We start from the raw sequence: 27930 nt of genomic DNA on the forward strand, positions 1-27930 counted from the left end.
ATGTTCTGTCGAAACGAGATGATACCGCGTTGATTCTTGGAAACAAAACAAACGTGATTATTATCATTATTATTGTAACTGATTGTTATTGAGGATTTTTTTTGTTCGTTTGCATATGTTACTGTGAATAAACAAAGTCAAGTGTAAAAATCAGCACAGTCGTTTCTGTTTTACGCTCCTAGAAGCTCCTAGAAACCGTGGCTTGCCTTTCTACCAAATTACTCTTGTGAAAACATTATGAGAAGATTAGGATTTGACTCATTTCTTCCCGGCAAAACCACAAACTACATTCTTCCAAAACAGCATCCTTTTTTTAGTTTAGCTCATCACAGTATATTTGTTACATCTGAAAGATATTACTGACGGGCAATGATTCAATCGATTGGGGGGACGATGAACCATATTTCCAGCAGCATCTACTCTCTTAGAACATCTTTGTCCAGACGTCAGTTCCTTTTTCTTCAAGTGATAGCCACCCACATGAATCCAGCCGAAATAGGCTTTTATAATCCCTCAGATCATGCGTGCTATTGAGTAAGTGAATATTTAACAGACTAACTGATCGCATCCCTGCGACAGAAAGGAGTGCTTTCTGTGAATCGTATGTTGTTGTCGTCAAAGTGCCAAGGTTGGCACTTTAATTTTTTTTTTTTTTTTTTAAATCGCGTACTTAAGAAACCTCGTCACAGTCCGTTCACTTCATTGGGTATCGCGAGAATACGGAGTGGCGGCTGTGTGGCCCCTGTCTCAGTACGGACGGAGTTGTTTCTGACGTTTGAATGAAAAACCGTGGAAATTACCCCCATATTGGATCCATTATATAATGGCTTCAGCCCTGGAGCAGTTTGTAAACAATGTGCGGCAGCTTTCCGCTCAAGGTAGGCTCGCTCAACTCATTCGTATGGGAAGTAGCAGATAGTTAGCATGCTTATGCTACCTTATGCATTGCCGTTAGCCAACTTCTCTTTACCTTATCATTAAAAGAGCCAGATTGAGACTCTTGCTGCCAATAGGAGTATGCGTGCTTGTGTTATTACATATGATGAACGTGGATACATGGGGACTTGGTAGCTATTTCAACAAAATGTTTAAATGATACTTTCTCGGTCTGGTGTGGAAAAATTTTCTGGGCACTGGCCACCGGAAGTCCCACCCTGGTCTCGCGTAATTGGCTGGCGAACGGAATCAAGTCATTTGATTGGTTCTCGCCTTCTTGCAGCTGGCTTTTGCGAAGGCCTTGACAGGAGGGTTGACCGAGCGAGCGAGCGAGCGAGCGACTGGTTGAAATGTAGATAGCTACAGTTGAATGTTTTCAAATGTTTTATCAGTCGAATAATTGGCTCCCCGTCTGTTGTTTAGCGTGATCTTTAATGACGATAACTCAATTGCGTTAGCACAGAATTCTTGTGTTCTTCTCCCCTGCTTTCATTCAGGTCTCACTTTTTCATCTCAATGGGTGCCTGCAGCTAGTAATGATACAAACACGCTCAGAACAGTGGTTGTACTCTGTCTGAAAAAAAGTGCATCTCTTGTTTTGAAAGTGCCGATTGTATGTATGTGTCACTGTCATTTCTTCCTCTGTAGGCCAGATGACTCAGCTGTGCGAGTTGATCAACAAGAGCGGGGAGTTGCTGGCCAAGAACCTGTCGCACCTGGACACGGTGCTGGGAGCCTTGGACATTCAGGAGCACTCCCTCGGTGTGCTGGCTGTGCTGTAAGTGCTTCCCCCGTCCGTCCGTGCAAGTCATGACTCATTCCATTCCCCGGAGTGGTCTGCTGCGGTTTTATTGCACCGGTCCAGTATTAGCTCGACTGTCATGGCTCCTGTTTCCATCCTGTCCTTTATCTTCATCAAGCGAATTATTCTGTCAACAGTGTGCCAAAGAATTATAAGACAACAATCACGAATGTGTATGTGTGTGTGTGTTTTTTTTTTTTTTCTTCATTAGATTTGTTTTGCTTTGCCGATCTGTCCTTGTGACTGTGTTACAGATTTGTAAAGTTCTCCATGCCAAACATCCCAGACTTTGAGACCCTTTTTTCCCAAGTCCAACTCTTCATCAGTACTTGCAATGGCGAGCACATCAGATATGCAACAGACACTTGTAAGTCCTGTCGACCAAACATTTTGCACTCATCACTTCTGGCAGTCGTTCAAATGATCAGTTAACGGCCTCCGTGACTACTAATAATGGTTAATGTATCAGCCCTGTAAAAAAAGAAACATCGGTCTCGCTCTAATTAGTTTATTCATGTTTGTCAGCGATTCACATGATGTCCCTGACCTCGGCTTGACCAAATGGATCTCTTTCAATTTGAATGAACCTGACAAATGTTACTGATTTTGTGTCCTCGCATAGTTGCTGGTCTCTGCCACCAGTTGACAAATGCCCTTGTAGAGCGGAAACAGGTAAGCTTGCACGTTTACATTTTTGTACATTCGAGGGTAATTATACAGAGATAATGTCAAAAATACCCTTTTTCATCATAGCATTGTTGATGCTCTGGATTCCACATTGAGTCATTACATAACCAGAATCATCTCTCCTCTGCTAAATATTTGAACACATTTGAAAGTGTGGCCCTTATTTGAGTTGGAATATTTCAGTCTTTCTTTCCTACCCTGTGACAGCCATTGAGGGGCGTCGTCATCCTAAAACAGGCAATAGACAAAATGCAGATGAACACAAACCAACTTACCTCAGTTCACGCAGACCTGTGTCAGGTGAGTCATCTCTGGCAAAATAACATTGTGTGGTTTAAGTCGCACGCAGACGCTTTACAAAGTGGAGTGTGTTTTTCAGATGTTTTCTTACAATCGAATTTCATATCAGATTCAATTCTTTTTTTTTTTTTTTTCTCTCGATAACAAGTTGCCTTTTGCTTGTCCCATGTTCTCTCCAGCTGTGCTTGTTAGCAAAGTGTTTCAAGCCGGCCCTGCCCTTCCTCGAGCTTGACATGATGGACATCTGCAAGGAGAACGGAGCTTACGACGCAAAGCACTTTTTATGTTACTACTACTACGGTGGCATGATCTACATGGGCCTCAAAAATTTCGATAGAGCACTGTATTTTTACGAACAGGTACGACACGACCGCTGCCGTATTCCGTCCGTCCAAAGCGCTGCGGCGACATCTCTTTTTCAATGTCGAATAAGATTTGGTCCAGGCGTCATAAAGAAGTGATTTTTATTTGATTTGTTTTCACCACTTTGAGGCAATAACTACTCCAGCCATGGCCGTAAGCCACATCATGTTGGAAGCCTACAAGAAATACATCCTGGTCTCACTCATCCTTCATGGCAAAGTGCAGCAGCTGCCCAAATACACTTCACAAATCGTAGGGAGGTTCATCAAGGTAAGACTGATTGGAATTGAAAGCCAACGTCCGTGTTGGGACCAGTCGACACTTGTTCCCTTCCTTTTGCTTTTCCTCAGCCCCTGAGCAACGCCTACCATGAGCTAGCTCAGGTTTACACCACCAACAACCCGACGGAATTGCGCAGCGTAGTCAACAAACACAGCGAGACGTTCACGAGAGATAACAACACGGGCCTGGTCAAGCAGTGCCTCTCCTCCCTCTACAAAAAGAACATCCAGAGGCTAACAAAGGTGTGTGTGGAGGGGGGGGGGGCAGCTATGATGTGATGATAAACCTGTCTAAGATAGCATCATCAGTTTTTTAATATTTAGTATATGATAGAGTAAATCGAGTGCTATCTCCCTGCAGACTTTTCTGACATTGTCTTTGCAAGACATGGCAAGTCGGGTGCAGCTTTCAGGGCCTCAGGAGGCCGAGAAATACGTCTTACACATGGTGAGGTCATCCATTCGCAGCGACAGCATCAAGACGCAGACACTTGCGACAGTTAAGTTTGAATTCTTTTCTTTTCATTCTGCTGTGGGTTTGTGAGCAGATTGAAGATGGTGAGATCTACGCTAGCATTAACCAAAAGGACGGCATGGTGTGCTTCCACGACAACCCTGAAAAATACAACAATCCAGCAATGCTACACAAAATTGACCAAGAGGTGAGAAAGGTCACGAGTGTAACCGTCAAAAATACTCAAAGACCCTCCATGAAAAAATTCTTGCGCTTTAATTTTCAGATGTTGAAATGCATAGAACTTGATGAGAAACTAAAATCTATGGATCAAGAAATCACAGTTAACCCACAATTTGTGCAGAAGGTGAGACGCATTATTGTTTGTTTGATACATTTGCAGTTGGAATATCCACCATTGGCCTTTCAAAAGCTGATTCTGATTCTGATTCAAATGGAACATTTCAGTTCATTTGGAAGCATTTATAGAATTTGAATCTAACATGTGACTTTTATGTTTATTTAAGAGTATGGGAACGCAGGAGGATGATGTTGGCAGCAAAACATCAAGTTACTCCTGAGGGGCCTTAGACTGCCAGAAAATGCTGCAGCCCCCCCCAAGACATTCTTCCATGGATGGGTTGGATTGTGTTTTGTTTTTGTTTTTTTTAAGAGGAAAAACAAATATTCTCTTGCATAAGGACATTGGTTAAGGAAGGTTTAATTGTTTGAAATGGTGGTGAATTTGGTTATTCTTTCCTCTCAGTTTCTGAAGGATAACAAAGCGATCTTTACAGGAATTGGAAAAGTTTTGTCAGTGTTTTATTTATCAATGTTGAGGTTAGCGTGACACTGCTACGTTATCACAGAACACAATAATAAAAACTGGACTTTTTTGTTCCAAGCATATTTGTGAATAATCTGCTGCATGATGGATGTAACTAGAAGGTATTAAAAGGTAATAAATCTATGGCTGCCAAGGAATAAATCTCCCTACCGGTATAATCTACATTTGTAACGACTGCAATGATAGGTCCCCTCTTGCTTTTGTTTAGAAAGCAGATAATCATTGTTTTTCTTTCTCTTTTTTTTTTTTTTTTTTTTTTTTTTTTTTTAAATAGGTTGGCTCCACTAGAGGTCGCTAGAGCACTGTACAGAAAATCGTTTTGACAGCTCGTCATTACAAGAAGTCAAGTCAACGGATATAACCAAACCGTCATGTCATTTGGAAGCTTTGCAGCTGTGGAACTGTAATAAACTGTTGACGAATTGCTTTCAGGCCTCTGTTAAATATGTCTCATAAAAATGTAGGAAGATTGTACTACTATATGCATGCACGCAAGGCAGGTGATTTATGATCTAACCAATGAGTTCCTTCACACAGGCGGATGTGGCCTCTGGAAAGAATGGACCAATCCTGACGCATGATTGGCTTTGCAGAGGCGGGACTTAACCTCTGCAACAGATGGCATACGCCAATCCCGAGTAGTAGTCGCTCGTGATTGGTCCGCCCTTATGAACGGGGTAGGTCCACACACACACACACACACACACACACACACCGTGGAAGCAAGCTACTGTTGAAATTCCAACGCTGACCAACTTTAGCCAGCTTGCTAACATGTCATTTAGCCATCAATGTGGTTAAACTGCATTCATGGCACCACAATGGCTTCCAATTGACAGGTAATATGCTTTTGCCAGTGTGTCGCCGTAACTACAACCAGAACATGCCCACTTAGCCATAACGCGGCAATTGGTGGAAGAACGAAGCTGGCGAGCGAGCCTTTGAACAGGTTTCCTCGGCCGCCCGGTGGACAGCCGAGCCTGATGCTGTGATTATCATGAGTCCCGCGGGCTGCCCCCATGTCAGCTGCTTCAAAGTGGACAACTGGAAGCAAAACCTGAGGGCTATTTATCAGTGTTTCGTATGGAGCGGTTCGGCCGAGACCAGGAAACGCAAGGTAACAAGAGACTGGGAAGCCTAGTGGGCTCACCTCACGGAAGAGAGATGTGCTGTGCAGTGCTGTGCTGTGCTGTGCTGTGTGTGTGTGAGTGTGTGTGTGAGAGTGTGTGAGTGAGTGAGTGAAAGGTCGCATGCGGGTGTGCTTGTTTGTGGGCAGTAACCCCTTCCATGAAGGAAAAAACAACAACAACACACCCGTTACACAAGTGGCAGAACGGACCTCCGTAAATGGTACTACATGTCCGCCGACAGCATCTTTTTTTCCTCACCACTGCGCCTTCAAGGCATCTTCCCCGCAACAGCATCTACAGATGGGTCTTCCCTCGCCGCTCATTGTAGGCTTGAAATAAAGCATGCAACGAGTCACCCACCCCCTACTACCAAATCATGACCACATCTCTTGGATGCAACCATTTTTTTTGCATCTGTGATTTACACATGTAGATCCATCTGTGTTTGCATGCTTGCCACACCCCAGGTGCTGGAGAGCAAACAGAAAATAGGAAGCACACATGCATACTAAAATAAGCAGTCAATCTTTTTTTTTTCCCCCCCCAAGGTCTCCTTCATTCCATAATTGCCCATTCCTTCACTTGCGCCGGCACCCCACCCGCAGAGCGGACTGACTCGCTTGGCAATCTTGTGTTGCTTGTGCCTCTTGCAGACAGAAAGGGCGACACACATGATTTCATAGAAGGACGGTGGTGACAGGGGTGGAATGAAACGACAGCTTTTTCCATTTCCAAGTCTGACATGACTTGCAATATGCTTGCAAGCAGTTCAGGATGTACACCCGCCGCCACCCTAACGTATCTGTTGTTTGACTCTGCCCCTTTTTCCAGGCCAAGTCATGCATCTGCCACATGTGCGGCGCTCACCTCAGCAGACTCCACTCCTGCCTCTACTGCGTTTTCTTCGCCTGCTTTGCAAAAAAACACATCCATGAGCATGCCAAGAGCAAACGACATAACCTAGGTATGGTGTACACGCACACTGGATGGAGCACACAGACTGACTACAGGAGAAGTGATTAGCAATCAATTGGTTTAGAACAGTGGTTCCCAAACTTTTGCAGGCTGGCGCCCCCTTTGGCTCCCCAGTGAATTCCTAGCGCCCCCCCCCCGGCACATATGGAAACAAACACCTCTTTCTTGATATTTGGTTTGCTGCAATTCGAAAAGAGAAAGGTTAAACACAAATGTGTATTTCACAAATAAAACCCAATTTAGTATTTAGTAAACCAATTTATTTTTTAGCAGTTTTAACTGTTTCAGCAACATAGAATCGTAAATAAACATTCCACCAGTAACCTTCATTGTCTCACACGTAATATTAATGGGATGGATGTGCTTGGTGCAGGGACATAAGCTTCTCAACATCAGGCTGGAACTCACTAAGAAGAAGTCGTAGATCCCCGCGGTCAGTAATTTTCCGCGGCCCGGTGGTTGGGGACCACTGCCCTAACCAGCTCAACACAACACAACACGGCGCGTTCTGGCGAGTCCCCAATTTCATGTTGACTTGAACTCAAGATGATGTTGACCGCCAGAATGCGGTTTTTATTATAAGATAAAATTCTGAACATTACAAGCTTGAAATTACAAACCTGAGCTTTTGCTTTTGTAGTCTATGCTGTCGGATCTGACTGGGCCAGAGCGGCGTGTTGTGTACAAATCGACTGCCGCCCCCCTACCGCCCCTTTCTTCCTCACCGCCCCCCCAGATCTTTCCACCGCCCCCAGGGGGGCGGTACCGCCCACTTTGGGAACCACTGGTTTAGAATGAAATCAGGAAGTGTTGCATGAATTGGATGTATTACTTTTGATTTGATTGTTGGCCAGTCGACAAAACATTATGTGATATACATCACTGCTAAAGAGAAACCTGCTGAGAAATGCAGCAGATGAAAAAAAGGGCATTCTTTTTTTAGTGTAAGCTGTAGAATGTGATCATGTGTCATAGCACATACAAAATGTCACCCCGTTGACCTGCATTTTGTATTCCCAGTTGTGTAATGGAATTAGACGTTTGCAGCTCTAAGTGGAGAACATCATACTGCAGTGTTTGGGGGGGGTGTCCGGGTGCCGCAGCAGAGACACCTCGGGTGTGCATGACAAAGCAAGCAAACTTTGGCAGATGTTCAGAACGGTTTGGAAGCTTCTTTTTTTCCTCATTCGTTTGGCTCAGGTCCCCCCCTGTCTTAGTGTGTTCCCCCACCTGTGTAATTAAGGGAAGTGAAATTGTCTGTCTAATTCGGTTAGCTGTGGCAAAAAAAAGTATAACAGAGAAAGTGGGAGGAGGGCAGATCTCCGTAGACTGTTAAAGAGGTAATTAAGTCATCTTTAACAAACCCTGTGGAATTAGCCTCCATTTCACAAAGCCCCTCCTCCTCCTTAGTCTCTCTGTTCTCCACGTTGTCGTGTTTTCTGCGGATACTGGAGTTTCCGCCCACGGCGCTAAAACAGCCATTAAAGTGGAATGGTTAAATGTCACCCGTGCCCCCACACGTTTAATGAGCATTTCTTGGGTGAGAAGTGACTTATTGAGGTATCAAGTCCTTGGAAGTACTAGCGCTATTGTTTACTTGGAAGAAAAAGTAGTATTGAACATCCAGTTTTCATGATTTGGGGAAACAAGACGTTTTGACACTGCCATCGTCTGCACGTTAAACTGAAAAAGAATTCTGACGAGACCTTGCAGCGATTGCCTCAGCTGACTCCATTGCAGACGTAGGTAGGTAGGTAGGGACTTGTTGGGTGTGGGAAAGACTTTTTGCAAGAGCTCTTTGATATTCACAATGGGCTTTCAGATGCCTTCTCATTTGTATCATTAGCGGTATCACATGGCGTTCCTTTCATGAAGAGGTATTCATCAACAATATGTGCCCTCTCACTGTGATTCAGTGCAGTCGTGTGCTCCTGCAAATGTCAATCATGACAAACGATAGTCAATAAACGACATTCCATTTCCTGTATGTAGCTCTTTTGGCCACACATCCTCACCTGCAAAGAATGACGGCATCGGCCAAAGGAAGCCGAAGGTCAGGTTGTCACGGCGACCGCCAACGGGTAGCACTGATGGGAAGCACAATCGGGCAAACTCTCCTCGGTCGGTCCTCACCTTTGCACGGGATGCTCCCGACCCGACCGACCGAGCGGCGCCATTAGCGGATGGTGTTGACAGATAGCGGATACGTCAGCTGATAAGCCCATTTGACTTGGCATTGCGACACCATGGCAACATTGGCTGAATGGCGAAAGACGTGAGATGAATCATCCAGCAGCTCATGCGGCTCGCACTGACTGACTCACAGCCCTGGACAAAGCAACAAACAAAATAGATCAAAGTGGACCCTGCATTTCAATCCAAAAGTCTCCTTTTTCTAACCCTCTCCTTGTCTTGACGTTGCAGCTATTGACTTGCTCTATGGGGGGATTTACTGCTTCATGTGCCAAGACTACATTTACGACAAAGACATGGAACAGATTGCCAAAGAGGAGCAAAGGAAAGCCTGGAAAATGCAAGGTCGGTCGGTCGGTCGGTCGGACGGACGGACAGCATCTTAACAGCACCTTTGATTTGAAAAGCTCTCGCACAGAAAATGCTCCCATTCAAATTCTGCGCGCCTTCCTATTTTTTGACATGGACAGTGTGCTCTATCTTGTGCTCCATGTTGATACGAGACCTTGAAAATGACTTGCAGGCGTAGGTGAGAAGTACTTGTCATGGGAGCCCACCAAGAGGGAGCTGGAGCTTCTCCGCCACAATCCCAAGAGGAGGAGAATCACCTCCAACTGTACTATTGGTTAGCCACCCCATCCAAAGCGCGTATGCTGTGACCCACTTTCTCGCTTGTGTTTCTTTTTACATCACAGATCAAATGCTAATCATGCCGCATCATCGCTTTAAAATGTAGAATTGACGAATCCATTGCAATCAGATTATTCTATCACCTCCATGCTAATCACAGTCACTGAGGAACCTAGTTCATGCTACCTGGCCATTGCCGTCAAATGTATCTATAAATAACGTTTTGACATTGGACAAAATTCAAACAATATGGGAAGAAATGGTGTCCATTACAATAAGGACCGATGGATACATGCAATTAGGTAGGGTTTATTTCTTTTTTTGGGTTCTGTAATTAGTCACAGCAGAAAATGAACGGGGAAATAAATCCTCTTGTCTTGAACAACGCACAATCAAAGGCAGGCAGGCAGGCAGGCAGCAGCCAGAAATAGCAGCCTGAGGCTAACAAGCTGCGAAACCACTGTGACTCGGGCAAATTAGCACATCCAACAGGCCCTGTAAAGCGCCCTCGAGCATCATCTTTGGGTGAGGGGAGCGCAAGAGTGTCAGTCGACAATTGAGAAGTAGGAACCGTTGACTCTAGATTTGACTTCTAGGGCTTGCTTGCCTGCCTGCCATGTGATTAGTTTAGCTGAGCCATTACAAAGCACATTTGTTGCCCCAAATGGAGTTCAGATGACAATGGATACTGTTGTACGTACAATTGTCAGTCATCTGCAGCTTCTGACGCATTTCGTGTCCCTCCTCCGCTTCCAGGTCTACGCGGTCTGATCAACCTCGGCAACACGTGCTTTATGAACTGCATTGTCCAGGCGCTAACGCACACGCCGCTGCTGCGGGACTTCTTCCTGTCTGACCGACACAAATGTGAAATGCAGAGCAACTCTTGCTTAGTGTGTGAGATGTCACAGCTCTTCCAGGAGGTACCTTTTTTTTTTTTTTTTGGCCCAAAGCTAAGAAAAGATTTCGAGGTGTGTAGGAGCAAGTGGCGATTGTTAAAATGTGTACACGGTACCTCACCCCAGTTCTACTCAGGCCATCGTTCACCGCACATCCCGTTCCGGCTGCTCCACCTGGTGTGGACTCATGCCCGTCACCTGGCTGGCTACGAGCAGCAGGACGCACACGAGTTCCTCATTGCTGCGCTGGACGTGCTGCACAGGCACTGCAAAGGTCAGGCTAATTCTCTAAAACAACCTTTTTTTTTTTTTTTTTTATATGATATATATATTTCATTCTGAAGTTGCCTTTTTCATCCACATGTATTTTTTTGTCCACATTCCAATTCATAAGCAGCTTGTTTGTTTGTTTGTTTGTACGTGTGTGTGTTCATACAGATGACAACGGGAAAAAAGCCAACAACCCAAACCATTGTAACTGCATCATTGACCAAATCTTCACAGGAGGCCTGCAGTCTGATGTCACCTGCCAAGTCTGCCAGTAAGTGTGCTCGTGTGTAGCATTTTGCAACGCAGCCGCAGCAGCAGCCGCAGCAGCAGCAGCAGCAGCAAGAGAAGCAAGAGAAATGAAACTCTTGAAAAGTGATCTGTAGCACCACCAGGTGGATATACTGTATACTAGATATATACTAGATATTGGCTCTAGTAGATAAATGTTGAAATGCATCTCCATCCTTCTCCTAGCGGTGTGTCAACAACCATCGACCCGTTCTGGGACATCAGCCTGGACCTGCCGGGCTCCTCTACTCCTTTCTGGCCGCTAAGTCCCGGCGGCGGAGGTGGCTCAACACTAAATGGAGAGAGTCACGCCACTGGCGCCACTACACTGACAGACTGCCTACGAAGGTAACCTACATTCACATAACCTCGGTAAAACAGTGTGGAGATGGCCGGCCGCTAGCGCAATATCCGTCTCACCCTTGGGTTAGGTTCACCAGACCGGAGCACCTCGGCAGCAGCGCAAAGATCAAGTGCAGCGGTTGCCATAGTTACCAGGAGTCCACCAAGCAACTGACCATGAAAAAGTTGCCCATCGTGGCCTGCTTTCACCTCAAAGTATGATTTGTCTTTTTCACAATGCTCTTGGACCATCCTGTTTACATTTTGGGCGTGTGTGTGTGTGTGTGTGTGTGTGTGTGTGTGTGTGTGTGTGTCAGCGATTTGAACATTCTGCCAAGCTACGGAGGAAGATAACAACTTATGTCTCTTTCCCTTTGGAGCTGGATATGACACCATTTATGGCCTCCAGGTGAGAAGTGTTCAACTTGAAAAAGTTCCAATGGCACGTTATGACACGACAACACCGTCGTGCATTTCAGTAAAGAGAGCCGGATGAACGGCCAGTACCAGCAGACTGTGGAGCCCTTCAACGACGACAACAAGTAGGCTCATCACAAGCAATCTGCAAACGATATGCTCACCTTCATTCACATCTAGTGTCAAGATCATTAAGATCATGCTGGCTGGCTGGCTGGCTGGCTGTCAGTCACAGCTCATCTCATTCAGACCCTTATTTACATGGAAATGCTAATGAGGGTCTGTTTTGTACAGTATGTGCTCTGCTCTTGACTGTGGCCACCACTCCACTCCAGTGAAAGTTAGCTGGGATAGGCAGTGGCTTATTGTTGTTTTATTTGTGACATGGCCCCCTCATCAAGATTAAGAAGCTGCTGCTGCCGCCGCCGCCGCTGATTGTCCCACTTCCTATCTCAACCAGATACAGCCTTTTTGCTGTGGTTAACCACCAGGGAACACTAGAGAGTGGCCACTACACCACCTTCATCAGGCAGCATAAGGACCAGTGGTTCAAATGTGACGACGCTATCATCACCAAGGCCAGCATGGAGGCCGTACTGGACAGTGAAGGGTGAGCCATCAGTGATCCACCGCATCATAATGGCAACCAACATTCTATCAACGCTGCTGTCTGTCTGTCTGTCTGCTCCCCCCTCTAGGTACCTTTTGTTTTACCACAAACAATTCCTGGAGTATGAATAGCGCAGCCCTCATCACAACGCATTTGAACCCTAACGCACTACTGCAAGTCGCAAAACATTTCCACTGGAATTCAGGACGCACACAACAACAACAACAACAACAACAACAACAACAACAACAACAACAACAATCTGCTGCTTGTAAACCTGCCAAGCCAGTCTGCATGCTGCTGGAGGTTAGAACTGACTGGTAGCCATCGTCATTTTCGACTCCTCCCTGCCTTTCTCTTTTACAGACACACAGAAGCAAAGAGGTATGCGGGGCATTTATTCATAAATCATTCTGAAGCAGGGATGGGGGGGGGGACTTATTGTTGATGGGATCTGGGCTGCTATGCAAAAACTCATGAAATGTCAGAGGGACTTTTGATTGTAGAACTTGTAACAGTGTTAGTATAGCCCCAATTGGAGCTAAGATTTTTTTTCCATGAGGGGGGGGGGAGGCCAAGGATATGTTTTTTCCCCCAATCTTCCAAAATTTGTGATATTCATTTTCTGTTCCTACGGGGGACGGGTGAAAATGGTGGAAAAAATACCTAAAGGTCTGGGGTCAGTGCACCAACGGCTCCCCTCTAACAGAACACACAAAAGATAAAGAATGAACGCACACTTACTGTGTGAGAATATCCTGTTGCTGGTTCTGTAATTTCTTTCTTCGTAGGTGAGCAGGCACCTGGAGAAAGAACCGACTATTTGTGGAGAAGTCAATATTCCATAGTATGTTCCTTTCAGAGATTCGCCACCCCTGTGCTAAATGCTTCTCAAAATTGCTCCAAGCAGCTTCAATCTAAAGACAAGGCGAGTTTTTTCTTTATTACTTTTTAAACAAAAGTAATTTGAACTCACAAGCACACCATGCGTCACATCGTAGCCTATACGCACACACAGTCTCAAAATGACCAAATATTGTACGATTTTTGTTTTGTTAATGCATTTTTGCAAGTCAAGAAGCAAACATCTCCTTGAGAGTTGTATGATAAATATGATACGGTTGTTTATTTGTGTCACTTTTGGTGAGTTTGTTGTCATTTGACGACATGGGAAAATTGGCTTTTGCGCTCCCCTGAGTGCGCTGGATAGTTCTATTGCTGCTCCCAACTGTCGCAGGGGCGGATGTTACTCAGTAAATATGATCTTTTTATAGAAATAATGTCATTCTAAAAGGATTGGTTTACAGTTTTTTTGCATTCACTCTCTCACGCCGTCCGTCCGTCCGTCTGTCCGTGTTCTATTGTGCTATGTTGTTTTCTATGCGCAAAAAGAGCCAAGCCACCTGAAAATGCTGCTACGGCAGCTTAGTGCAGGGGTCACCAACTCCGGTCCTCAAGGGCGCCAATCCAGCCTGTTTTAGATGTATCCCCCCTGCAACACACCTGATTCAAATAATCAGGATCGCTATCAGCCTTAATAGAGCTTGCTGATGAGCTGATCATTTGAATCAGGTGTGTTGTTGCAGGGCTGCACCTAAAACAGGCTGGATTGGCGCCCTTGAGGACCGGAGTTGGTGACCCCTGGCTTAGTGTTTAGTTAGATTAGCTTTATTGTTTCCTTGGTTTTGGTATTATGGGTTTTCTCGGGCAGTTTAGAAACTTACTGTATATTCATTCACGTTCAAGGTAAGTGCTTGTACTTAAATGCAAAAAAACAATCCGGGATGTATCTTCAGAATGAATAGTACAGTATGTACAACGGATCAAAGTTGATTCTGCAGTGTATTATTGTTGGCTGCGTGCGTGCGTGTGTGTTCGTCACAACAAAAAACAAAAACAAGACCGTGTGGGGAAATGAACTGGTTCTTAAAAAATGTGGTCGTGTGTGTTGGGTTTGTATGCACGTGTGGTGCGCGTGCGTATGTTGTTTGTGTACTGAATCAGTACTTGTGTTCAGCATGCCGCCCAAGCTGAATCTTTTTCTTTTCTTTTCTTTTCCACATGTATAGAAATGTACAGTTTGTGCGTAAGAGACAAATGGTGAAATGTCTATATTGTTTTTGCTGGATTCAGCCACGGGAGTCAAAACGGTGTCTTGCCTTACAAAGTCATTCCTCGAGTACAAAAATGACTGCAAAGACGGGCAGGGCAGGGCAGGGCAGGGCAGGACAGGACAGGACAGGACAGGACAGGACAGGTCGCAGTGATGGCAAGGCACTCAAACAAGTAAACAAATGTCTTAGTGATTTTGTATTCGCTTGTTTTCCTGAAGGTCATCGAAAGCTAGCTCCAGCCCATTTTTGCCGCCGGTTGCTGCTCAAAATATTCCCATCCTGCTAATAAATATTTTTGACCCAAAATGGTATGAAAGTTGCACAATTCCCAAAAAAATCAAGTAGGAGTTGTTGATTCACAGCTAACTGATAACATTCCAATACATTTTTCATTGACACACTTTATTAGTGTTGAATGCCATCCAAATATGATTTACAAATAAAAGAATAGAGATCCAGATATAGTAGCAAAACACAGTCAACCTGGGACTAGCCAAATTGCAGGTGATTTGTCAAGTTGACTTTCCTGAGACTCCAAAACAAAGGAGGCCAAGAGTCGTCAAACAAAAAGGGTTGGATTTGGTAGACGGTCGCTCTCAAATATGCACAACTTTGTCCAGCAGATGGTAACATCGTGCAGGGTTAGAAGACGTCTTGGAGTGAGTGGCTCAGCAATGATGAATATGATAGTGGGCTTGCTTTCCCTTCATCCTTTTTTGCTATGCCATGTATAGTACTATCATCTTAGCGAGCAATGCAATGGTGATGATGAGAATCATTTTTGAGGTGGTCATACTTCATAACAAGAAAGAAATATTTGGGTGGTTTAAACCGCTAGTGGAGCTACTAACAAACACAATGAAATGGAACGAACGTGGCCAAGCAATCTCATGGTTTAGTGTAGCAGGATATAAAGACAGATCTGCCACATCTTTAAAATGGCAGGAAAACGACTAGCGGCCGGCCCCACATGACATCTGTACTTTTAGGAGACATGCTTTTTGGGGGGCATGTGCACAAATTGATTGCACGGTCAGTCATTGGGGCATGTGCACACATGAGATGGCGATTGCAGGTAGGTTTGAAGTGGAGCATTTGACGGCATGAAAGGTGTCTTCTAAATGCTGCCGTCAAGCATGCGCATGTGTGATCAAAGCAGCTGAGCATCTCTTGATCACACGGCAGGGCAGGGCAGGGCAGGGCAGGCATTTCTTTTTTCTTTTCTCCCTCCCCAGCACAAGGGCGTCTGTGCTGGATCAAACAGACTGTGGTGGTGCGTGCCCTTCCACAGGCTCATTTTTGGACCTCAGCACTCGCATGTCTCCTTTGCTTCTTTTCTCCCATGATGCAGGCAAACTGGAGTTTGTTTGCGTGCTTGCCACAAGCTATACGTTAAGTCTTTGAGTGCGTCCACTATGTAACTACAGCTTGTCTTTTTTTCCTCCCCCAACCCTCCCTCCCTCCCTCCCATGTGAAGTGAAGTGAGACACGAATGTGGGCGACATAAGTGTTGCTGGTCAGTGCAGTGTCTATTTTGATGCTAATGAGAACGCTGAAGGTTAATGGCAGTCGCAAAGACGAGCCAGAGTGACAATTGCATCACCGGTCGGATGAAGTTTAGACTGCTGGACAGTCCGGCCGGAAAATGGATGGCGAGATTTGACTTTTATTAGCACTGAGACCACTTTGATGACAGTGTCCATGTTCTGCGCACTCAAAGGTAGCTTTGAGTGAGAGTGGGCACTAAAAAGCAACATTGCCACTCTGTTCACGGGCACGGCAGCTCAATTTGCGTCAAGTGTTGTGGCTTTTTGGACATTTGTCATTCATCACGGTATTCATGATTGGCCGTGGGGGCCAGTACGTAGTTGCGGAGTCCTGTTCAGGCCGCAGTTTGCCTGCCTGCCATGCATTGTGGGCAGGCAGCTTTGGAGCTCCTTTGTGGTCCTGCACATATCCATACGTATGTGGCATTTCATTTTCGTTTCAAACTGACAACTAGTATGTGAATGTCTGCTTCCATTGGCCTTATGTAATTGATTGCAGCTCATCTGCTCGCTAGCATAGCGGTATATGATGGCTGGCACAACCATATCTGCTTTTCCATAGAGTGAGATGTGCCACTTTCATCTCATCTACACTCACTCACTCACTCACTCACTCACTCACTCACTCACTCACTCACTCACTCACTCACTCACTCACTCACTCACTCACCTGCTACAATGGAATAGCATTACCGCATAATTTGCTGGCTTTCTCGGCGGCAGGAAGAGTCGTGAGTCATACTCGTCGGGGCGACCCAGCAGGCGAGGAAAGGGAAGGAGGTTCACTCGTGCATGTAAAGTGTCAAAGCGACTCGACTTCACGTCGGCCGATGAGACTATCTTAAGCGTGCATGCGTCAAAGCGTGTATAACATCTGATGTTTATCGTTTCATTCATCTCGTGTCTCTTATGGTGTCCAATAGAATCACTTTGTACAAATGAATGTCATAATATGACATGTGAGTTTCAGTCATTAGGATATTTTAGAAAATGTATTTCATTCAATTGGAAAAAAAGAATGTCTGTGCGTTAAGTTGATTTATTATTATTATCATGAAGCTGTGTGTTTAGTACATATAATTAATGGCAGTGCTACTACTTACAGAAGTTGAAGGTCTGCTACAAGGGGTTCTGAAAGCAAATTTGTTTGTCCCTTAAGATGAATTGATTTATTTATTCATGCCTCCAGACATGAATAAATGACGACTGAAAGCACTTCAGAAGTACACGTTCAAAAGATAATCAAGACGTTTGTAGCCAGCCAGCCAGCCAGCCAGCCAGCCAGCCTGCCAGCCTCATTCATGTTGTAGCCAGCTCAAATAGTGCAAGTGACACGTGAATGGACTGGCAAGTCAATCAAATACACCAGGAGAACAGTAAATGGCCTTCTTTTAATCGCAGAAAAGGACATTCGATTGTCCAACACGTACAATCAATAACTTTCTCCCATATTTTAGGGCAACAATGTTCTCACAAATACTGACATGAATTCACCAACATAAGCAATTTCATATGGCGGACGTGGAACAACTATGTTTTGCTCATCAGGCCTTTGGTTGGGAAACACGCCGGCCCTTGCTTGATGTACACGCATACGTTAGGATGAGTTACAAGGCACGTTGAGTAAATATGACGGTGGAAAGTTGATCCGTTGGTTCTGCGACGCTGGTTGACCTTTTGTCATTTCCAAACGAGCAAATCAATGAAGGAGAAATAATTGTACTGTTTACACGAACGAGGCTGGTATCCAAACGATCACCACCGGTCGACCCCGTTCATTGTTACGCAACACAAGTGCCTTTTCCTGAGCTGAAATTTGACTCCATTTGTCTTGTGGCATGATGATGGTTTGAACATCACACGTTTCTCAAAAGTATCACTTTTGTTAGTAAAGTAAAATAATAACTCCATAACCTTGGAGTTATGAAGAAGTAGACTGAAAATGGAGCTCCACAGAAGTTTTGTATCCTTGTGTCATGTGAAACATTGGGCACTAGAAGTCCTGTGCAGCGTGTGGCGGATCTTTATGTGGAGGCAGCTTACACCCAATTTGGCAGACAAAGGAATAGAAATAGGAAGGGCTGCGCCGCGCGCGCGTGCGCGCAGCACCGGCGGCTGCTGTGGGAGTCAACTTCAAACACAGCCAATCAAAGCTGTTTTTCTTCTTCTTCTATGAAATACCAACAACAATGACAAATGTGCGTTTGATGGCAAAATAACGTATTTACAAATATCACCAGTGTTTACATCTTCACAAACGATATGAATATTTAGTAGCGCGTGTGTGTGTGTGTGGTGTGAGCAGGCGTATTGTCCGCTAGCTCCGAGACCGTTCTGCACTGCGAGCAATGCGCTGACACGAAATGGGAATCTGCCGCTGTCTACGGAAATTGAGCTCATAGGGCTTCTCCCCCTTCCCATGCAAGATTCAGCCATTTCCCCCCCCCCACACATAGAATACAGACTTAATATGAAACAGTGCATCCTCTGTGCACATTGTAGCCCTTCACAAATCATCTTTATTAAAGAAAAGGAAAAAAACAATTGCAGGTGAGATGGCCTTTTCCTCACGTTTGTACATCAGTAAGCAGACATCTCCACAAACACCCTTGACATGATGTTGAATTGTGCAAGCGTGAGCAAAAGAGCCAGCCACATGTCGATGGAATGGAATGCACGCAAAACGGCATGAGCTCACTTCACCCCAAAAAAAGCCCTAGGTGTCTGTCTACAAGCAACATACGTATATCATTGCGCTCCATTCACATTCGTTTTGGTTCCAACTGCCTTGTCACAAGTCACAACGGTCCATCGAGTCAGTACAGGATGTCCAAAGAGCCGACCGACAGCACGGGTAGTCTTGCTATATTTCTTTTCAGTGTGGTTTCTCAACAAGACGTTGATCACTTTACACTTCTCTGTGCGTTGCCAAGCAAATGGAGAAGGAAGGGCTGGACCAAGGCTGGGGATTTGATTGAAAAGGGTGCAGGGACTCGATGTCATTTTCTCATCATTTACAAGCATTATTATGCAAGCGTGTGGACCATTGTGGAAAAGCACTTCCTATTCAGAACCAGCAGAAAGAGGTCTGAAATTAAAGTCATTCATAATTGAGATCCAAAACATCTCATGCAAAGGTGTGGCGAAGAATACTTTTCGAGGAAAGATATCTGGCCGCTCCCATTCATCTGTCCCGTTTGTCATTGACCACGAGACGACAAAAAGACAAAACAACGGCGTAATGTGGTGGATCAATGTCCACCGATTGATGGCACCTGACTGAAGCTGCAATCTGCCCTAGTCAGGATGAGCCTGTTTTTCAGCGCTGGCTGGCTGGCTGGCTGGCTGGCTGGCTGGCTGGCCGGCCGGCTGCCGCAGAAAACATACTCATTGACATGAAACGAAGAGGTCACGGTACACGCCGCTTGAGATGGCTAAAAGAGCAATCCCATTTGATTGAGTAAAGATGAGCTTCAACAATAACGTTTGGCCAAAGGTCCACATCCATTTTCTAAGATTACAATCGTCAGTGAATGGGCTAGTAGGAGTCCAGCTATGCTGTTTGGAACTCAGTATAGTGTCGTTTTCTCAATGCAACACGCATTCTAGAATGCTTTGAATTGAAAATTAGGCAGTGTTCAAATATTCTAGTTCAAAAATAAGACTTGGACATTTTTAGAGGACAGGGAATTCTGCCAATAATTTGAGGGGGGTCTCTTGATTCTTCATTGGCAAGATGAATTTCTAAAGGCTAAATCTAAAGTCTGATCATCACCACGTTGAGGAACCTTTACATTGTCATGGCATATTTCAAAACTGAGCACTGCATAAAAATGCGACAAGTGCACCCCCCCCCACATGATAAGAAGCAGGATTTTGCAAAATGTCAAGTACGTAGTGAGAGCTACCACAGACATGCCACGACAGGAAAATATTTGACTCGGCCGTGTTTGCAGCCATGTTTGCACACGCGGCACCTTTGTATTTACAAGTACGAGAGCTGTTTTGAATGGGGCAAGTTTGCCAACAATTTCTTTGGCCATCAGACCGTTTACGGATGAGTGCGGTGTTCCTCGGCAACCCGCCAGCGTCCTTCGTCATTGTGCCATTTGTTTCTCTGATCGTCTTTTCAAGTCAGGCAGGGGTGGTGGAACGGATCCTGACTTCTTATTTCTTTTTTCTGGGCTCGACTTTTGTCTTTTGAGGGTGGGTGGCTGGCTCCACTAAAAAGTTTGCCTGCTGCCTGCCTGCCTGCCTGCCTGCCTGCCTGCCTGCCTGCCTGCCTGCCTGCCTGCCTTCCCTTTCGTGAAGACAGTGCCTAATGGCATCCCGTTTCCTAACCCACAAGAATGGGGTCTCTTCCTCACACATAACGTACGTAGCCCTTCTATCGGCAGATCCTCCCTCCAACACGAGCCCAACTGGGCCTAGTGACGTAAGCGTCCAACTTGTGTTTGCCGTTAGTCAGGGGGCTTATTGAGTGTTCAGGGTCAATGAGAGCAGGTTGCCTCAAACAGTTGGGTCAATGTACCTACCATCTCTGTTGTGAAACTGCTCCGACTGGCTTACTTCATCGAGCGGAGTCCATAGAACGGCGGGTGGGCTATTGCATCAGTCCCCCCCGCCCCGTAGCCAACAGTTGCTTGGTTCACTTGTGTTCCTCAGCCAGTCCTCCCTCCCTCCCTCCCTCAAATGCTGGTCTGCAGCTCTCCGTTGAGCAGCGCCGCATTATGCGCCTCCAAGTTGGCGTTGATGACGAGCGCGTGATTGACCATCCTGCTCCTGTCCACCCTGCTCCTGTCCACCCTGCTGTCACTGCGATCCATTTCATCCAGGCCGGTCACCTTTTTGAGACACAGCACCTTCTGGAAACTCTTCTTGAAGTTGTCCGACAGGAAGGCGTAGAGAATGGGGTTAGCGCAGCTGTTGGCGTAGCCCAGCACCACCACAAAGTCAAAGGTGCTTTTCACCGCCGACGTCGGGTTGATGGAGCCGGTGACCGAGGTGACGTTGAAAATGTAGAAGGGCAGCCAGCAGAGGACGAAGACGGCCACCACGATGGAGACCATGCGGGTCACTTTACGTTCCGATCGTTTGCGTTTGGTCGAGCCCACTCGCATGCCTGAGGATTTGACCTGCAAAAAGGCCACTTGCTTCAAATCGTTCATCTCCGTCAGTGGATGGATGATCTTGACTGACTTCTATTTGGACGAGACTCATTTGATCAAGCTGAAATTCTACATTGCGTCTGATGTCATGCAATGTATTCTCCACCGCAGACGCAACGAGGCGGCTCAATCGCATCGTTCGATGAGTGACCGACAACAGCCGGCGCAATAGTTCCTATTCCTGACTACAAGTTTACGAGCAAAGCAGAATTGGACTGCTCGTCCGGTAAGCCGCTTCTTACCTTGACTATGATGAACAGGTAACACAGGCATATGACGGCCAGGGGAAGGAAGAATCCAATGAAGAAGGTGTAAAAGATGAAGGCGGTGTAATAGGCGTCCTGGGGCTCGGGCCAAACGATCCCGCAGACCGGTACCTTGTCCAGACCGCTGAAGATCATCGTAGGTAGGATGACTAACAGCGACACGCCCCACACTGTCAAGTTGATGAACTTGGCAACCCGGGGCTTCCGCCATTTTGTCGACTTAATAGGGTGAACCACGGCCAGGTAGCGATCGATGCTCATCACCGTGAGGCAAAATATGCTGGTGAACTGATTGAGAGAGTCTGGAGGGGGGGGGGAGAAGCAGATAGAGTGGGGGGGGAGAGAAGCAGATAGTCAGGAGTTGCTTTTGATCAAGTGATTCTACAAATTAGAGATGGCAGATCATGACTCTGAGTCGGAGCTCAAATTCAAGCAATTGCTATGTATTTGGCTTTCTGTACTTAACATACTAGAAATGATTTTTGAGTCTGGATGGATTGCTGAAGCACAATCCATGACTTTAAAGCAGGGGTCACCAACTCCGGTCCTCAAGGGTGCCAATCCAGCCTGTTTTAGGTGCGGCCCTGCAACAACACACCTGATTCAAATGATCAGCTCATCAGCAAGCTCTATTAAGGCTGATAGCGATCCTGATTATTTGAATCAGGTGTGTTGCAGGGGGGATACATCTAAAACAGGCTGGATTGGCGCCCTTGAGGACCGGAGTTGGTGACCCCTGCTTTAAACCATATGATGATCTCACACACACACACGTGAGAATGTTTTGCGGACACCCTGAGATATGCCCAAATCCTAGCCTAGCTCAGTCAGTGCCAGGTTATGACCATTCTTCTAAATGTCGCAGTCTTTGACGAGCCGACTCCCCCCCCAGCTCTGCCATTTGCTGTCATGCTTTGGCCTCTAGTGGAGCCCCAAAGTGCTGAAAGCAAGTATGCATTGGTATGCAGTGCTCACTCAGCGTGCTCCGTTGTCTACCTACCCACAGTCAAAATGACTTTGCACAGCGCCTCGCCAAAGGGCCAATGCACCAATGCCAGCTGTAAGGCGATGAAGGGCAGGCTCATCATGCACAGCACGTCGGCCACGGCCAGGTTGAGGATGTATATGTTGGTCACCGTCTTCATTTTGGCGTAGCGTAAGATGACGTAAATGACCAGGGCGTTGCCGCAGAGCCCCACCGCGCACACCATGAAGTAAATCAAAGTGATAACCACTGAGCTGGTCTTGTCCTGGTGGGGTTCCTTGCTTTCTCCCGTCAGGTTCAGGTCCAGGTCCGACTCGTTCCCTTGGAGGTAGCTGTCGTATAGGAGCGGCTCGGGGATAGTCATGTTTGGTGGAGGCGAGAGGAATGACCATTGATCCAGCGCCATCGTCACAGAGTCAAAGTTAGCTCAAATGGGTGTTGGCATCACATCGCAGATGACCACAAGAACGCATCTAGGAGGACATGACAAAGGGAGAGAAGGCTATTATGAGTGACGCCATGGCAACAGTTAGCGGATATCGTAACTACTACTTTCAGGGCTAAGGTCAGATCTCGGTGAACATTGGAGCTGCCATTTGGTGTCATTTTCCAACCACTTAGGTATGTCCCAAATCATTGATTGATTTCTTTCCGCCGTCAATGTTCTTGACGTCCGTCCGTCCGTCCGTCGGTCCGTCCGTCCGTCCGTCCGTCCGTCCGTCCGTCCGTCCGTCCGTCCATCCATCCATCCATCCATCCATCCAACCAACCAACCAACCAACCAACCAAAAGCATAAACTCACCACCGTGGGTCAAATGATCTAGGCGGGGAGGGCTGGCTCCATGTCGTCCGTCGTGTGCATACATGCAATAAGCCAGGTTCGAGAGATGATCGAGGGAGGGCATTGTGCCGCTAGCGGAGACAAATGTTTATTCAATCGATCTTGGGAACAAACAGCTCGGACGCTGTCGGGAGGGAGGATCTGTCATTTGAGTTGAGGGACAAGTCCCAATTTTGCTCACATCTATTAAATAGTCAGATCACCTTTGGTTAACTCATTTATAACAGATTTCATATTGATGGACAGCTCAGTTCAAAACATCATGACCTACAGCTGTTTGAGAATATCTATCTATCTGTATAGATATATTTTTTTCATGTCAATAATGAACTCCATTTGTGAGAAGGTAAAAGTAGAGTTGCAAAATAAAAGCATGTGGGAATGTGCAATGTGACATAACATGACTCAACCTCACCTTGGCAGACATGAATCGAATTAAGATTCTTCACACAAATTTAGGAGGACATTTCAATGATCCCCTTTTTTAGCTCATAGTACATTGTATATGAAATTTGTGCTTCTATATCTTCTCCCTCCAAAGCAATCAATGCCAGCCAGTGGTAGTGCGCTGTAACTGGGACCTCAGACCATTCCTTCGACATCATTAAATTAACAGTCAAGCCATAATGTTATTTGCATCCCACAAGGCATCTAATCATTGGAATTGTGTCACATTTGAGTCCATGTAAATGTCCATGAAAATCTGTCCATTTCAACTAAAAAGACTTTTTAACCCTATTTTGTACTTGCGCATTTGAAGACTTACTTTTAAATAGAAAATGTCCTCCTTGTATCAAATCCATCGTGCCAATTGCCAAGATGTCTTTACAGAGTGCGCGCGTCCATCTAGCCTTCCTTCCGTGCGTCCCTCCATCCATCCATCCACCCATCCACCTGCTCCGTCTCAGTTACGCGCAGCTCCAGCGGTTCAGGCACCACGCACCCTCGTCACGGCCCGTGCCAGCAGCAGTAGCTCAGGTCTTTTTTTTTTTGTTTGTTTGGTTAGCGGCTGCTGCAAATGTTTTCTGTATGGCAAAATAAACCAAAGTGAGCAAAGTGTCGGCGACGAGTGCGTCACGTTGACTGGGTGCGCTTGAGACTGCGACTGAGGGAGAGAGAGGGTGAGAGGGAGGGAGGGAGAGAGAGAGGGAGAGAGGGAGAGAGAGAGAGAGAGAGAGAGAGGGAGGGGGGAGAAAGAGAGAGAGCGCGCGAGAGAGAGAGAGAGAGACATTCCCCATAGGAATAAAATGGAGATCATTTCATCTCGGGTCAAATTGCCATGAGAAAAACCTTCTTAACTGTACGTGCATGCGTTATGATGGACTTACTCCAATCCAATTTCAGTCCTGACACCTTGATTTGCAAGTTGAATTCATTAGCAAACGTTGAATTCAATATATATGATAAATGAAAACAAATGAAATACAAGTTCCCTCATTACCATCATTTCCAGACTATTGAGTCATAATTTGGCTCTTGACTTGTGATGATTGTGGTTCCAATACCCAATGAGTCGCCTACGATTTGACCCTTATTTTGCTCCCTACATCTAAAAACAAACGTGTTTTTCTTCCTCCTTTGTCAAAAGAGCCACGCTATTTGAAGCCGGACGTAGAGAGAGGCAAAGTCAACGGCGGTTGCGATTGTGATTGATTGCCATCTGGGCGTCTTATAAGGTGGGAGACGGCGGGGCCTTGGTAAAAAATGCCAAAGCAATCTGATTCGATGGCTACCTTGTCTCGTGGGTGATGGGGGGAGGGAGGGAGGGAGGATATGCCATCGCGTCATGACCGCATTCCTATTGTCACTTTTGACAATTTATTGATCTTTTTGTTTTCGAGCCAATAAATGTTTCGGCTTGTCGCCCCCAGTGACCAACGTACGTACCGATTTGTTTTTCTGCGGTCGAGCCCAAACAAGCCATGTGGGAGAAAAATAAGAAAAGGTGCGTAGGCATTTTTCCTCAACAGGTCCTCCATCCATCTCCTTCGCACTGCTGACCGATGTCTTGTTAACTATAACCTACTGTCTCTCTCCCCCCCCCCCCCCCCCCACTCTTTTTTTATTCCATGTAAAGCGTCTTTGGGTTATTGAAAAGCGCTATATAAATTGAATGAATTATTATTATTATTATTACTGTTCTGCGTAAGCACTTTCCTAGCAGAAGGTAGCAGAAGAATGGCATTGCATTGCAAGACAAATGGACACTTTCAAGGAGATACGGGACAAGCGCATCACAATCAATGTGTTCACAAAAGATCTTTTCCCAAGAGGAAATGCATTTCAAGGGTGTCTTCTACGACTAAAGCTGCATGAGAAAATCTTGTCTTGCTTAAGTGCTGCTATTTTTAACCTTCTATCCAAGTGGCATGCTTTATTTATGCTGGATATGAATTGATTTCAATCCACTGGGGACTGCCAATCGTCACCCCATACAAAAGGTAGGAGATGTTGAAGGGTTCTGCTAGTGAGCACTGTAAATCAGTAGCCACTTTGTGAGGGTTATTAGTTCTGGGTCAAGCGAGGTCATCGGAGAAACAGCCAACAAGCTGCAACCGTTCACCTTTGATTGAAGTATCTTCCGACTCCCGGGCGCACATTCGCTACTTGCAGTAGCAGTGGTGGTCCTCATTTTGAAAAACAAAGTGACATGCCATCAAAGAGTCACCTGCTTCATTCTACTTGGTCTCAGAGGCTTGAAAAAGTCTTGTTTTTTTTTTATTCCCTTGCAGTTCAAAGCTTTTCATAAAACAGGAGGATTTGTGACTTCTCACTATTATTTTCTTGCCTTTCAGCTTTTCCACGTGCAGATCCAAATTGATTGAAGTTCAGGCAAAAACATTCAGCAACAAGCAAAGTTTCTCGAGCCTTACGAATCAGGTGTCCTCGTGTTTCTATTGATTTCATTTACGACGAGTTCTGTTGGATGCATCAGCAGGTTGACAAGTGTGGGCTGTCACTGCTGCGACCTAGAGGTGCTTACTTGTCATTTCCTTCGGTGGTGAACGCTATTAGGACTTTTGGCATCCAAATACGACCGTACGTACAGCATGTGCTCCGTACAAATGGTTTGACTGTCACGTATAACTGGAAATAAATGCTTTGACTGGGAAAAAAGGAACGCGTCATCGGATGACTTGACTGCAAAAAGATTTGGCGTTATTGTTAAATGTGTGAGTTTTTTTTTTTCTTTCTCGTCACGTCTCGCACATTTTCTCACAGTAACGGTGTATTTTTAGCTACCTTACGGCATGAGTTGTTTTTACTGGAAAAATCATCTCCATAAGTCAGCCATCATCAAGCATCATGATGTGATACCAAGTGTCATTTTTGCAGTGCACTAGACTTGTTTTTATTCCAAGCAAATGGGCCATCCGTTGATTTTCTATGCCACTTATCTTTCTTAAGCTCGCGCGTGAATGGAAAAGCACATCAAAAGCACACGGCCGGCCGGGGGTCTGCAAAAAACAACAATTATAAAGCCTAGAAATCTTCAGAAAATGCTGATTAAGTTTCATGATATGTTCCCTACAGGGGGTGGGTGGAGGAAATATTGAGGAGGAAAAAAAAAAGGGAATTATTTGGCCTGGCACCCCGTACCCCCACCCACCCGCCGCCTCTAGCTCCGCCCATGACCAAGAGGCAAACATTTCAATCAAAATAACCAAGATGGATAACAAACACAGCATGCTAGCAACATTTATAGTCCAGCCTGCTGACAGAGGCCATGAAAAGAGAAGTTAGGTAAAAGCAAGCTGTCTCGATGATGTGTTTTAAAAGTGACACGCTCAGCGGGATGACTCTGACACTTTCTTCTCGGCCCAAATTTGGCCGTGGACTTTTCGAAAGAATTAGATGAGAGTAGGCGGCTCGGTGGCGCACTGGGTAGCACGTCCGCCTCACAGTTAGGAGGGTGCGGGTTCGATTCCACCTCCGGCCCTCCCTGTGTGGAGTTTGCATGTTCTCCCCGGGCCCGCGTGGGTTTTCTCCGGGCACTCCGGTTTCCTCCCACATCCCAAAAACATGCTTGGTAGGCCGATTGAAGACTCCAAATTGTCCCTAGGTGTGAGTGCGAGTGCAAATGGTTGTTTGTCTCTGTGTGCCCTGCGATCGGCTGGCAACCGGTTCAGGGTGTCCCCCGCCTACTGCCCGTTGACGGCTGGGATAGGCTCCAGCACTCCCGCGACCCCCGTGGGGACTAAGCGGTTCAGAAAATGGATGGGTGGATAGATGAGAGTACATACAAAGAAAGGCACGAAAGTGTCAGAAAATCCATGTGGGATCAGGATGAAAGGCTGACTTCATCAAACTTTCCTTTTGAAGATGACAGTCGAGCAGAAACTCCAAATGCTGACAGCATCATGGCAAAAAATCCCAAATGACATTTGGATCTTCATTCCTTTGAATGGGAGCGACGGACGAGCGTCGGGCCAAAGGTGCTCTCCGTTTGCAGCGGCAGCGGCATCATCATCATCATCATCATCATCATCATCATCATCATCATCATCACCATCATCAGCAGCAGCAGCAGCAGCAGCAGCAGCGTGCCGAGTGGCATCTGTTTCTCCAGCTCCTTGACTCCGC

General features: G+C 46.0%; 3 protein-coding genes across 7 annotated transcripts; 2 read left to right on the forward strand and 1 right to left on the reverse strand.

The window, feature by feature from the left end:
* The first annotated feature begins 460 nt into the window (after nt 1-460).
* Nucleotides 461-4791, forward strand: cops3 (COP9 signalosome subunit 3). 2 transcript variants are annotated; one of them, XM_037277559.1, is made up of 12 exons: nt 461-534; nt 1585-1714; nt 1993-2105; nt 2361-2410; nt 2633-2725; nt 2905-3084; nt 3218-3358; nt 3439-3612; nt 3731-3817; nt 3918-4031; nt 4110-4190; nt 4351-4791. In XM_037277559.1, the coding sequence occupies exons 2-12, from the start codon at nt 1590-1592 to the stop codon at nt 4402-4404; spliced, it is 1212 nt and encodes a 403-aa protein (XP_037133454.1). In that variant the 5' UTR covers nt 461-534; nt 1585-1589; the 3' UTR covers nt 4405-4791. The 2 variants fall into 2 exon arrangements, with proteins under 2 accessions (XP_037133454.1, XP_037133452.1); XM_037277557.1 differs by lacking the exon at nt 461-534 and adding an exon at nt 677-878.
* Nucleotides 4792-5601: 810 nt separating this feature from the next.
* usp22 (ubiquitin specific peptidase 22) lies at nt 5602-12939 on the forward strand. Of its 2 annotated transcripts, XM_037277555.1 has the most exons (13): nt 5602-5787; nt 6632-6764; nt 9200-9313; nt 9492-9593; nt 10355-10521; nt 10624-10771; nt 10936-11038; nt 11242-11403; nt 11487-11613; nt 11715-11806; nt 11877-11939; nt 12275-12424; nt 12513-12939. In XM_037277555.1, the coding sequence occupies exons 1-13, from the start codon at nt 5668-5670 to the stop codon at nt 12553-12555; spliced, it is 1524 nt and encodes a 507-aa protein (XP_037133450.1). In that variant the 5' UTR covers nt 5602-5667; the 3' UTR covers nt 12556-12939. The 2 variants fall into 2 exon arrangements, with proteins under 2 accessions (XP_037133450.1, XP_037133451.1); XM_037277556.1 differs by lacking the exons at nt 9200-9313; nt 9492-9593.
* A 7435-nt stretch (nt 12940-20374) lies between these two features.
* Nucleotides 20375-24463, reverse strand: sstr2a (somatostatin receptor 2a). Of its 3 annotated transcripts, none has more exons than XM_037278400.1 (5): nt 24113-24463; nt 23308-23417; nt 22520-22977; nt 21496-21821; nt 20376-21220 (listed from the first exon to the last, which is right to left on the reverse strand). In XM_037278400.1, the coding sequence occupies exons 3-5, from the start codon at nt 22908-22910 to the stop codon at nt 20774-20776; spliced, it is 1164 nt and encodes a 387-aa protein (XP_037134295.1). In that variant the 5' UTR covers nt 22911-22977; nt 23308-23417; nt 24113-24463; the 3' UTR covers nt 20376-20773. The 3 variants fall into 3 exon arrangements, with proteins under 3 accessions (XP_037134297.1, XP_037134295.1, XP_037134296.1); XM_037278401.1 differs by having other exon boundaries at nt 23308-23470; XM_037278402.1 differs by lacking the exon at nt 23308-23417 and having other exon boundaries at nt 20375-21220.
* Between the last annotated feature and the right edge of the window lie 3467 nt (nt 24464-27930).

This window comes from Syngnathus acus, chromosome 19, assembly GCF_901709675.1.
Source record: "Syngnathus acus chromosome 19, fSynAcu1.2, whole genome shotgun sequence".
Classification (NCBI taxonomy): domain Eukaryota; kingdom Metazoa; phylum Chordata; class Actinopteri; order Syngnathiformes; family Syngnathidae; genus Syngnathus; species Syngnathus acus.

What these genes read in the sequence shown, in the direction of transcription:
- sstr2a (XM_037278402.1), bottom strand. Translation starts at nt 22,910, where the DNA reads ATGGCGCTGGATCAATGGTCATTCCTCTCGCCTCCACCAAACATGACT. An exon ending in CAAAGTCATTTTGACTGTGG is followed by an intron (nt 21,822 to 22,519) that starts GTAGGTAGACAA and finishes CCCCCCCTCCAG; the next exon opens with ACTCTCTCAATCAGTTCACC. An exon ending in ACCTGTTCATCATAGTCAAG is followed by an intron (nt 21,221 to 21,495) that starts GTAAGAAGCGGC and finishes GCCTTTTTGCAG; the next exon opens with GTCAAATCCTCAGGCATGCG.
- cops3 (XM_037277557.1), top strand. Translation starts at nt 824, where the DNA reads ATGGCTTCAGCCCTGGAGCAGTTTGTAAACAATGTGCGGCAGCTTTCC. An exon ending in GCGGCAGCTTTCCGCTCAAG is followed by an intron (nt 879 to 1,584) that starts GTAGGCTCGCTC and finishes CTTCCTCTGTAG; the next exon opens with GCCAGATGACTCAGCTGTGC. An exon ending in AGAAATACGTCTTACACATG is followed by an intron (nt 3,818 to 3,917) that starts GTGAGGTCATCC and finishes GTTTGTGAGCAG; the next exon opens with ATTGAAGATGGTGAGATCTA.
- usp22 (XM_037277555.1), top strand. Translation starts at nt 5,668, where the DNA reads ATGAGTCCCGCGGGCTGCCCCCATGTCAGCTGCTTCAAAGTGGACAAC. An exon ending in TGTCACAGCTCTTCCAGGAG is followed by an intron (nt 10,522 to 10,623) that starts GTACCTTTTTTT and finishes ACCTCACCCCAG; the next exon opens with TTCTACTCAGGCCATCGTTC. An exon ending in CTGACAGACTGCCTACGAAG is followed by an intron (nt 11,404 to 11,486) that starts GTAACCTACATT and finishes CCCTTGGGTTAG; the next exon opens with GTTCACCAGACCGGAGCACC.